Genomic DNA, 12,570 nt, shown 5'->3' with positions numbered 1-12,570 from the left:
GAAAGCTGATTGGGAGCAGATTTTCTCAGGTAAAGGTATGGCTGGAAAATGGGAAGCCTTCAGAAGTGAGATAATGAGAATTCAGAGAAAATATATTCCAGTCAGGGTGAAAGGAAAGGCTGGTAGGTATAAGGAATGCTGGATGACTAAAGAAATTGAAGGTTTGGTTAAGAAAAAGAAGGAAGCATATGTAAGATATAGACAGGATAGATCGAGTGAATCCTTAGAAGAGTATAAAGGCAGTAGGAGTATACTTAAGAGGGAAATTAGGAGGGCAAAAAGAGGACATGAGATAGCTTTGGCAAATAGAATTAAGGAGAATCCAAAGGGTTTTTACAAATACGTTAAGGACAAAAGGGTAACTAGGGAGAAAATAGGGCCCCTCAAAGATCAACAAGGCGGCCTTTGTGTGGAGTCGCAGGAAATGGGGGAGATACTAAATGAATATTTTGCATCAGTATTTACTGTGGAAAAGGATATGGAAGATATAGACTGTAGGGAAATAGATGATGACACATTGCAAAATGTTCAAATTACGGAGAAGGAAGTGCTGGATGTCTTGAAATGCACAAAGGTGGATAAATCCCCAGGACATGATCAGGTGTACACTAGAACTCTGTGGGAAGCTAGAGAAGTGATTGCTGGGCCTCTTACTCAGGTAAAGGTATGGCTGGAAAATGGGAAGCCTTCAGAAGTGAGATAATGAGAATCCAGAGAAAGTATATTCCAGTCAGGGTGAAAGGAAAGGCTGGTAGGTATAAGGAATGCTGGATGACTAAAGAAATTGAAGGTTTGGTTAAGAAAAAGAAGGAAGCATATGTAAGATATAGACAGGCTAGATCGAGTGAATCCTTAGAAGAGTATAAAGGCAGTAGGAGTATACTTGCATCATCGATATTTGCATCATCGATAGTCACAGGTGAGGTGCTGGAAGACTGGAGGTTGGCTAACTTGGTGTCACTGTTTAAATAGGGTCATAAGATCAAGCCAGGGAACTATAGACCAGTGAGCCCGACATCCGTGGTGGGCAGGTTGCTGGAGGGAATCCTGAGGGACAGGATGTATATGTATGTGGAAAGGCAAGGACTGATTAGGGATAGTCAACATGGCTTTGTGCGTGGGGAATCATGTCTCACAAACTTTATTGAGTTTTTTGAGGAAGTACCAAAGAGGATTAATGAGGGCAGAACAGTAGATGTGATCTATATGGATTTCAGTAAGGTATTCGACAAGGTTCCCCTTGGGATATTGATTAGCAAGGTTAGATATCACGGAATACAGGGAGAACTAGGCATTTGGATGCAGACCTGGCTCAAAGGTAGAAAACAGAGGGTAGTGGTGGAAGGCAGTTTTTCAGACTGAAGGCCTGTGACCAGTTGAGTGCCACAAGGATCGGTGCTAGGTCCACTACTTTTCATCATTTACATAAATGATCTGGATGCGAGCATAAGAGGTACAGTTAGTAAGTTTACAGATGAGACCAAAATTGGAGGTGTAGTGGACAGCAAAGAGGGTTACCTCAGATTACTACAGGATCTGGACCAGATGGGCCAATGAACAGAGAAGTGACAGATGGTGTTTAATTCAGATAACTGCGAGGTGCTGCATTTTGGGAAAGCAAATCTTAGCAGGACATATACACTTAATGGTAAGGTCCTAGGGAGTGTTGCTGAACAAAGAGACCTTGGAATGCAGGTTCATAGCTCCTTGAAAGTGGAGTCGCAGGTAGATAGGATAGTGAAGAAGGCACTTGGTTTGCTTTCGTTTATTGGTCAGAGGTGTTGGGAGGTCCTGTTGCGGCTGTACAGGACATTGGTTTGGCCACTGCTGGAATATTGCATGTAATTCTAGTCTCCTTCCTGTTGGAAAGATGTTGTGAAACTTGAAAGAATTCAGAAAAGATTTACTAGGATGTTGCCAGGGTTGGAGGATTTGAGCTATAGGGAGAGGCTGAACAGGCTGGGACTGTTCTCCCTTGAGTGTTGGAGACTGAGGGGTGACCTTATAGATGTTTACAAAATTATGAGGGGCATGGATAGGGTAAACAGACAAAGTCTTTTCCATGGGATGGTGGAGTCCAGAACTAGAGGGCATAGGTTTAGGGTGAGAGGGGAAAGATATAAAAGAGACCTAAGGGACAACCTTTTCAAGCAGAGGGTGGCACATGTATGGAATGAGCTGCCAAAGGAAGTGGTGGAGACTGGTACAATTACAACATTTAAGAGACATTTGGATGGGTATATGAATAGGAAGGGTTTGGAGAGATATGGGCCAGGTGCTGGCAGGTAGGACTAGATTGAGTTGGGATATCTGGTTGGCTTGGACAGGTTGGACCGAAGGGTCTGTTTCCATGCTGTACATCTCTATGACTCTATGACTCTATGGTTGAGGCAGTAAACATCACACCTCTTACAAAGTACTTGGATGAACACTTGAAATGTCAAAACATTCAAGTCTAAAGGCAGGTGCGGGACTATGGGACCAGTAATGGCTTTGTGCAGTTTTTGTCAGTGCAGACCCAATGGGTTGAAGAGTCTCTTCTCGACTGTATGATTCTATAAATATTGACATATAGCCATTTTTATGACGAGGGAATTTGAGGTGGTGCAGTGATGTCACTGGGCATGGTCACTCAGAACCCAAGGCTAAATGCTCCATGGTAGATAGTGAAATTTGATTTCTACAAAATCTGAAATGTAAAAGGGAACCATTGTCCTGAAAATCCACTTGATTCACTAATGTTCTTCAGGGAAGATAACCTGCCATCCTTGCCTGGTGTGGCCAACATGTGTCTCTGGGCAGACAGAAATTAGTTGACTCCTAACTGCCTGAGTTGAAAACAAAGGGCAATTAAGGATGGTCAACAAATGCTGGCCTTGCGAGTAATACCCATATCCTACATAATTAAAGAATAATGCACAGCTAATTTCTGTACAGCAAGCTCCCTGAATCAGCAATGTGATATTGATTCATCTATTTTCATTTATTGTCAAGAATGTGGTGCTGAGTAAGCACAGCAGATCAGGCAGCATCCGAAGAACAGGAGAATCGATGTTTTGGGCAAAAGCCCTTCATCAGGAATTAGTCAGTTTGGAGGACTTATGCCCAAAACTTCAATTCTGTTCCTTACGAGGATGCTGCCTGACCTGCTATGCTTTTCCAGCACCACACTCTCGACTCTAATCTCCAGCATCTGCAGTCCTTACTTTCGTCTATTATAAATTATTGTTTTCTCATGGGCTGTTGGTGCCACTGGTGAGGCCATTCATTGCCCATCACTAACTGCCTTGAGGATAGCAAAGTATCAACTCTATGGCTGTGGGTTTGGAGTCACATGGAGGCACATTCATCTCCTTCCATGTGAGGATGACAGATTTCTTCCCTTAAAGATCAGAGGTGAATCAGATGGGTTTTTACAACAATTGACGATGGTTTCATGGTCACTGTTAGGCGAGCCAATTAGATTCCCCATTTTTAATGCATTCAAATTGCACCATCTGCCACAATGGGATGCACACCCCTTGCCCCAGATTATTAGCTGGGGTTCTGGATTACTACTTCAGTGGCATTATCACAATGTCATCTTTTTTTCTGTTTGTTTGAAGGATTAATATTGCTCAGGACATAAGGACATCCCTTGCACTGCTTCCTGCAAGTGCCCTGTAATTTTTTACGGCTATGCGAGGGGGTAACATTGCTCCAGAAGGTGGCCCCACCCCAGTGCTGTATTCCCTCAGTACTGAAATAGAGCATTCGCTTTAAGTGGGGAGAAAGTGAGGACTACAGATGCTGGAGATCAGAGCTGAAAATGTGTTGCTGGAAAAACACAGCAGGTCAGGCAGCATCCAAGGAACAGGAGATTCGACGTTTCGGCATAAGCCCTTCTTCAGGAAGGGCTTATGCCCAAAACGTCGAATCTCCCGTCCCTTGGATGCTGCCTGACCTGCTGCGCTTTTCCAGCATTCGCTTTAATTGTCTTGGAGTTCGATTTGAATGCACAACCTTTGATTCAGAGGATGTGTACTATTACTGAAATCACAGCTTGCTGTGTACAGTCCCTGCTATATCAGTACTAGAGCTGCAGCATGTTAATGTGTGAAAACATTTTATAGAACAACGAGAGTACTTTTGTTACCATAAAACTTCCTTTTCCTAACTCTTAGCTCTGATACAAACAAGGTGACATTTATAAAACTTGCCTGAATCTCAGTTGCTGTAAATAGACTAAGGTCATATTGAAAGGCAGCTACAATGTGAAGTTCACACCTGTATCAATGATAACAGGACCCCTGGGACCAACATAACCAGTAAGTTATATATAGAAGTGAGATTCTACATATAAATCACTCCTAGCATTGACCATAATTCATTCCCTGACTTTGTGGCTCATGAATTATCATCTGGGATTGGCATAGTAAAATAAATCATATTAACTGAATCTTCATAATGTATTTTGTTTGTAATAGATGCTGAAACACCATTTAGGGAATGTGTCAGCAATGTTAATTGAATAAGGAAGCAAAAATGTAGCTTAACAGTGCACTGTATTCATTAATGGCTTATTTCTTCTCGGTTATTTCAAAGTGGACCTACTACAACAACATGAACTTGTATAGATCCTTGGTACAGGGGCTTTAGAACCAAATCTTAACTTCGAACCACATCAGAGGATATTATGTTAGTTGACCAAAAAATTTTGTCAAAGATACAGGTTTTAAGGAGAACCTTAAAGGAAGGAAATCAGGTGAAAAGTGGTAAGGAGGGAACATAGGAACTTGGAGTCTCAGGTGCTGAAGGAACAAATACAAATTGGGAAACAATGAAAAGAAAAAAAGAACTGTGCAGAAATGTGTAAATTTTGCAATTTATTGATATAATTACTTATAAATATGAACTTGGTATCAGTGTAGACTGCCACAATTGATTTTCTTTTTTAACTTGCCATATTGTTGAAACAGTGAGAAAAAGACTAATGGTAGAACAATTAAAAATTGAATGATCAAGTGGTCAGCGTTGGAGGAGTGCAGAAATCTCAATGTTTTGTGCTGATTGTGACTACTGAGATAAAGAGGAGTGAGTCCATGAATGAATTGAAATGAAGGATGTGAATGCTGGAACGAGATATTGTTTAAGCAGGGCCCCCTATGGGTACATGAAAACATGTAATCAGTTACAAACATAGCTAACATCTTGACCTTGCCAGAATATAAGACCTCAACACCTGAATTATCTTTCCTTTCGCAGGTGACTTAGTTGAACACTGTTGCTTTTGGGACTAGTTCAGTACTACCAATGACCCTGCCTTTGAATTTTCAATCCCCATGAAGTTACTCACTAATTTCCATCCTCACATTTTGCCCAGATGCACTTCTTGCCTCTGTATTCCTCAATTTGAGGACTGGAAACCTGAGTGTACCCGATGCTTAATTGACAGATTTTTGATTGAACATCCCATCCAATATTTGCTCTTTTTCAAAGCCAAATCTTTTATTCTGGAGTCATCTTTAGATAGGGGTAGGGGTTAACATGATCCCTAGTTTCCATTGACAACACTTGTCCAATACCTTGGACATAGATGGCAATGTGGGATTTACATGATATTATGGCATGGCAGAGCATTGGCCTACTTCTCTTCCTGATTCGAATGTTTCAATTTTCAGCCATTCATCTTGACTCCATATCAGTGTGTAACAGCTTCATTCATACTGTGCTTGCAAGGCTTAGCTCCTTTGTAAATGTCCAGTGTTCACTGTCCTAATCGTTCCAATACATGGCCTTGGCTGATGCTTATAACATAATCCATGACACTAAGCCTTCACTTTATAAGCTGCTGGCACCATCCTTTATACAGAAAGATCCCGCCCTTCACCTGCGTAACTAATGCCTCATATCTAACAATTCTATCCTTCAACACATCAGATCATCTCACAGTGGAGAGATCAAAGCATCTCCTTTGGTCGAGAGAAATAGAGTCAGATGTCATTGGGGTGCTGCAGATGAGGAAAAGGAAGATATGAAGGAGGGAATACACTGGAGGTTAAAGTGTAGGGGTGGGAGAAAACGTCACCTCCAGAAAAATTCAGTTTTGCAGATGATTTCTTTGAAACCCAGTCATTGGATGACCCACAAAATCCTTCGCTATTTGGTTACAAGATCATTTTCTTTTACTCCTTCCAAAGAGTTACTTTAGTCCTCAACTCTCTCTTACCTCCCTGAGCCTCAGTTCCCTATTTGATCAGGTGTCAAAAGCCTGATGCAATCCACCACACTCACTTCCTTCCACATCTACAGCATCGTGCAGCTACGCCCTTACCTCACATCGATTGCTGGTAAAGCAATTAGTTGTGCGTTCCTTGTTTCCACAAGCATCGTACCAAGTCCCTTCATGGATTACCGCTTGGCTGTCCAAAACTTTGGAACCCTTATATTGCCCCATTCGCCCATCATTTGTGCTTTCATTCGACTCAATTGGGTTCACTACCCCCTACTATGTTGAATACAAAACTCTCATTCTAATTACAAGGCACCCACTCCACTATATTTGTGCTACCTCCAAGAGCCTTTTGTTCCAACTGTGAACATCCAAACAAGGAACAAAAGGGTGGAGGCTAAGAAATTGTTTCCGTTAGGCGAAGAAACTAGGACCCATGGGCACAGCCTTAGAATTAGAGGGGGTAAATTCAGAACAGAAATGCAGAGACATAGTGGGCGGCACGGTGGCACAGTGGTTAGCACTGCTGCCTCACTGCGCCTGAGACCCGGGTTCAATTCCCGACTCAGGCGACTGACTGTTTGGAGTTTGCACGTTCTCCCCATGTCTGCGTGGGTTTCCTCCGGGTGGTCCGGTTTCCTCCCACAGTCCAAAGATGTGCGGGTCAGGTGAATTGGCCATGCTAAATTGCCCGTAGTGTTAGGTAATGGGTAATGTAGGGGTATGGGTGGGTTGCGCTTCAGCGGGTCGGTGTGGACTTGTTGGGCCGAAGGGCCTGTTTCCACACTGTAAGTAATCTAACCTAATCAAATTTCTTCAGCCAGAGAGTGGTGGGCCTGTGGAATTCATTGCCACGGAGTGCAGTGGAGGCTGGGACGCTAAATGGCTTCAAGGCCGAGATTGATAAATTCTTGATGTCACAAGGAATTAAGGGCAATGGGGAGAATGTTGGTAAGTGGAGTTGAAATGCCCATCAGCCATGATTGAATGGCGGAGTGGACTCGATGGGCCGAATGGCCTTACTTCCACTCCTATGTCTTATGGTCTTAAGAGGAGACCACTTGGCTCTTTGAGCCTGCTCCACCATTCATCATAATTATGGCTGATCTGATTTTAGTGTTAATCCTACATTCCTGCTTATCCCCACCAAACATAAGTTGTCCTCTTGGCAAATCAAGAGGCGAGCCAGCTCTGCCATGAAAAATACTTAAAAATTCTGCACGTTGTTGTTTGAGGAATGGAATTAACCATCTAAGAGAAAAAAAACCTTACAGTCTTTGATCCTATAACTTTGATCTACTATGTGATGCTTGTCCTTCACTCCACCCACAGAAAACTGGACATTTGGGGAGAACTTCTTCTTTGAGCCAGGATTCATGCCCAGGAGATATAAACCAGATACTACAAACTGCCAAACAAAGCTAGAGCTCCTGTTCAAGATTATGAACAAGCCTGGTTGTTGTTTTCTAAAAAGGAAAACTTGTAATCTCATAATATCTCTCACATTATGTCCCAAACACCTTTGTAGCTAATGAAGATTTTTGCATTATAGTCACTGTTGTAAAGAATGAAATAATAAAGTTAATTTGCACACAATAGGCTCCCACAGACAGCTGTGTCAAAAGCAATGTGATCAATATTGTAAAGTAGAAATAACTGTGCTAATTCACACACAGAAAGCTTCCACAGACGACAATGTGAGAAACCAATTTTGTAAAGAAATAACCCTTTTAAATCGTACTCAGTAAGCTCCCACAAACAGTTACATGGTAAGCAGTATGTTCACTGTTGTAAAATTTTAAAATCCTGTTGATTTGTGCACAGGAAGCTCCCACAGAGAGGTATGTAATAATGACCAGATAATGTTGTGTTTATGATGTTGATTAGGGAATAGCCATGGGATCTTCGACCTCCAACTTTGAGAGAAGGTGGGACCCTAGTTAACACCACATCTGAAAGAGGCTCCTCTGACAATGCAGCACTCTCTCAATCCAGGACAATGGTCATTAAGGAATAGTGTTTGTGTTGATGGCACTCTTTAAATTGGCCCCATTAAAAGTACCTCAGGGATGTTTGTTGGGTGAAATTTGAGACAACATTCCTGATGAAGGGCTTATGCCCGAAACGTCTTCCTTGGATGCTGCCTAACCTGCTGTGCTTTAACCAGCAACACATTTTCAACTGAAATTTGAGACATCTTGTGTCAATGAACGTCTATTAAAATGTGCAAGGAAGACATCTAGTGGTGACTAGTGGGTACGACATCTGTTCAATCAGAAACAAAGGAAAAGCAGGGTCTGAGAATAAACCGCTGAAAAGCAAACATCTCTGCCTTTGTATTGACAAAGCAAGTGTTAACATTCTTTCGTTAATTGCAGTGCTATAGGAGCAGTTGAAATTTAATTTGCAGTCTTGGATAGTATTTTAAATCACTGTTTCAAAATATAATCTTAAAAGCATTAGTTGCAAATACCGGAGCTAATTATTTAACAAAGGGCTAAATCGAATTTTACCTCCCACAATTAATCTGGCTAATAGTGCAGAAATTAAAAGAAAAGATCAAAACATGAAACATGAATGGGAACAACCTTATTAAACCGTATTTTAAATTATTTTCTCCATATGTAAATAAATATTGATAATAGCAATCTATCAAATAATAGTTCTTACCAGACTCTCAGTTTCTGAGCTTGAAATTCATTAAGTTTATCCAATTTAATAAAAGATAATATATTTAAGATGATTAACATTATTACTGTAACACATTCATTTAAATACTATTGTGTAAAAAAAACAAATCGACATGATCGTAAAGAAAATAAATTTCATTCCTGGTGTATATTGCTGAGGCAATGATTTATATTGAACATTTGAGAACAGAAACCCATCAGAACTGTGAACACACGAGTAAGTACTGAGTAATTACCTCATGGTGTAGAGCAAAGTACCATCCTCCACCAGCCGGAGTAGCTTGTTAGGGGTGGTCATGTTGTGAGCTATCGATTTCTTGCCATTGTGAAAGAAGGTGTCTGGAGTCCAGATCTTACTCGCCAGCATGTTGTTGAGAGACAGCAGCTGCATTGGTCCTTTAAACTTCAGGCGCTCGTCCTTCCAGCTTTGGCGGAAAAATACGTCTATCGTGTACTCCTGTCAGGGAGCAGCAGGCGCTGGTTGGTATGGTGACTGCTGGAAATGTGAATCGAACTTTGTAGAAACATATTTGAACACTTACCATTTCAGTGTCCGAGACTGGGCCAAAACTTGTAACGTAGATGTCTGTTTTAACCTCCGTGATCCTTTCTGTAAAAGATCAAGCGGTTGAAGGAAATAATTAGCCAACTCATTCTCTGGTTGGCATCCAATATTATCAGATGCTCACTAGTATTTTAGGGCACTATTTAAGCACACTGGTATCTGCTTTCTTACAGAAAGAAACAATTGGCTCATCATGACCATAAGAGATAGCACAGGAAGTAGGCCATTTAGCCCATCCAGTCTACCTCCCCATTCAATGAGATCATGGCTGATCTAACAATCTTCAATTCCACTTTCTTCCCTTTTCCCCACAAACCTTACTGGTTCCCTTGCTGGTTGAAAATCTGTCTATCCCAGCCTTGAATATAATGACCGAGCCGCAACAGCCCTCTGTGCTCAAAGACTAAACCAAGACCCTCCTCATCACTGCTTTCAATGTGCCACCCTTGTTCCGGAATTATCTCCTCTGGTTCTAGTCTCTCACAAAGTGTTAAACAAGCTTTTTGCACCGATCTTGTGCAGTCCTCTAAGAATCTTGGATGTCTCACTGAGACGGCATTTCATTCTTCTCAATGAATGTTGACCCTCGAGAAAGCAGACCGCGCCACCTCCTCCCCAAATCTAGCTGTTTGGGAGAATTTTCCAATGTGACCCTGGCCACTACCCTTTCCCCTCCACGGCCCAGAAATGTCTTTCCAAGTATTCTCAATCAACACTTTGAAAGGATTCTATTTCCACCGCCCTATTCGACTCTTCAATTCTGGTCGTCCTGATCAGCTGGATCGGATAGACCTGAAACTCCTCACCTCCCTCGTCCCCCGCTCGCGTCCTTTGGTTACACTGACCTCCAAGGCAGTGATGTTTGTTTCTGATCTCGTCTTTTTGTTCTAATGTGGGCGGCCCATGCACTTGGAGAGATGGGGAACAATCAGACCAAGCAATTTTGGAAAAACCAAACGTGGGGGGGAAAACGGCCGCCCCATGAACTCACCTCCGAGTCCCGGTCGTAGTCTGTTATCGTATCCGTCCAGCAGACCATCCAAAATTCTGGTGAAGATGGTGATATTATCGTTGGTGTGTTGCTTCAGCGCTGGGGAGACGCTCTGGGACAAGCTGGGGAGCAGGTTCGTTTTGTATGCAAAGGTTAAAACAGGTTTCCATCTTTTATCTCTTATTAACTTGATAAAGCGTTTTAGAAGGGTCCGTGCATATGCCGGATCAATACGACAGCATGACTCACTCCCCAAAGCGCGGGCTCAAGCAAAAATGCTGCTGAACTAACTTATTAATGGGGAAATGCACCCACCTCCCCGTCAGTTACAGAGTCAACTTTGCCTGAGTCACTCTCACTTCAGAGCAGAAAATGTTAGCCCGGCCAACATTCAGCATTCCTATTGTCAGGCTAAAAGGGCTTCACAATCGTGTAGCGCCTCCTTAGTGTGCTTAGTAATGATGAGCAGCACAGCAATTGGAGCATTTTGGGGAGAAAGAAAATCAGAACGGCACGAAACACTAACTGTTGAGTAAGCAACAGACCTTTCGTTGGGTCCAAGATTTATATCAGACGGCGATGTTGCTTGGAAGGGTTTTCAGTTGAAAGAAGCTAAATGACAGCTGAGCTCGGGTAGTCCAGTGGCAATAACCCAGCTGGATGAAAGTGAGGACTGCAGATGCTGGAGATTAGAGTGGAGAGTGTGCAGCTGGAAAAGCACAGCAGGTCAGGCAGCATCCGAGGAGCAGGAGAATCGACGTTTGAGCCAAAGCCCTTCATCAGGAAGCAGTGCTTTTCCAGCACCACACTCTGGACAGGTAATAACTCTGGGCAGGAGTCATTATTGACCCATTGGAGCACAGGGTCAGAAGGTGTAAATACCCCTGAACCTGCCTGGCGCAGAACGTAAACGCTTTCAGGCCGCACTGTTTCACTCAATATCATGAGGAAGGGTCACTGGACAGACATTGCCAGACCTGCTGAGCTTTTCCAACAGGCTGTGTTATCGGCTTCACGTCAGCTGACAGCGACCACCTGGTTCACCCTTCCCCCACCCCACCCCCCCTCACCCCATCCCCCTCAGCTCCATAAAACTTGACACGCCGCCGGGCCAACTCATTGCCAACTCACCTCGGGCGCCAGCTCAGACTCGACACGAGGAGCAAGCACAACTTGCCGAATCCTTCCAACCTCCCAGTGTCCATGGCCACTGCTAAAAGATTCCAAATCCCGACCCGGGCGCTTGTCAGCCCGCCCTCTCTCTTTCTCTCTCGCTCTCTTTCTCTGGTTTCAGTCAGCACTGAAGAAATCTGAGCTGAACAAACGCAATGGAGACTGTGACCAGCGTATCTCAGCCCATGCGCTGACCCAGCAGAATCTTCACCATCGTGTCGGGGCGGAGGGAGGAAGGGGTGGTATCTGATTTAAAAGTCAGCACATAGTGTCTCGCACAGATTAAAGTCAGAGTATAGCAATTTAAAAAATCCAGTGTTAGGACATTGTCTATTTAATGTGACTGTTTTGATAGTAAGTACAATTCAAAGGCGTAGCAGGAGGTGGACTGGCACAAGGGACTGACAAAATACACATCAATGACCCCAGCAAAGTGTTCTGTCGTTACCAGCAGCCACACAATAGACTCTCTCGCCTTCGCCTGAATTTGCAGTACAATAGGTGATTAATAAAACCTTGCTTTCTGTCCTTCCGCCTACACCCACCCACCCACCCACACCCACACACAATCACACACACACAAACCCATCCACACACCCACACACCCAATCACACAGCTCTCCATCTCTGAAATTTATGTTTAGGTACTTTTCCTATTAGGTCTGAGTGAAGATGACATTTTATATAACATGTATAGCGGCAGTGCCAAAAGAATCCCTTTGTCCAACACACCACTCTCCAGCGTATTTCAAAGTTCCAGTACTGTACCTTCAATCACTTGGAGCTGTCCGTTCAGCACCAGTCCCCCACCGGAGACAACCCAGGCTGCAGCTGGCAGCGGGTTTCCGCGCTTCCCTTCCGGCTGCTCAGCGCGGCTCCGCTCGGGGTACTCCAGCCGGCTGCTTTCACCATCGGGGCACCGGGACGGAGGAGGAACTGC

General features: G+C 43.5%; 1 protein-coding gene across 1 annotated transcript in view; it reads right to left on the bottom strand.

Annotated features, from left to right (window-relative positions):
- Positions 1 to 11,662, bottom strand: part of gabra5 (gamma-aminobutyric acid type A receptor subunit alpha5) — a 117,668-nt gene extending 106,006 nt beyond the window's left edge. The window contains exons 1-4 of the mRNA XM_060826998.1: positions 11,589 to 11,662; positions 10,458 to 10,579; positions 9,444 to 9,511; positions 9,138 to 9,358 (exon numbers count right to left, since the gene is read on the bottom strand). Of these exons, the coding sequence (XP_060682981.1) occupies positions 9,138 to 9,358; positions 9,444 to 9,511; positions 10,458 to 10,579; positions 11,589 to 11,662 (485 nt within the window). The remainder of the gene's footprint in view (positions 1 to 9,137; positions 9,359 to 9,443; positions 9,512 to 10,457; positions 10,580 to 11,588) is intronic.
- Between the last annotated feature and the right edge of the window lie 908 nt (positions 11,663 to 12,570).

Source organism: Hemiscyllium ocellatum, chromosome 6, assembly GCF_020745735.1.
Source record: "Hemiscyllium ocellatum isolate sHemOce1 chromosome 6, sHemOce1.pat.X.cur, whole genome shotgun sequence".
NCBI lineage: Eukaryota > Metazoa > Chordata > Chondrichthyes > Orectolobiformes > Hemiscylliidae > Hemiscyllium > Hemiscyllium ocellatum.
This window is presented reverse-complemented; position numbering and strand designations above follow the sequence as displayed.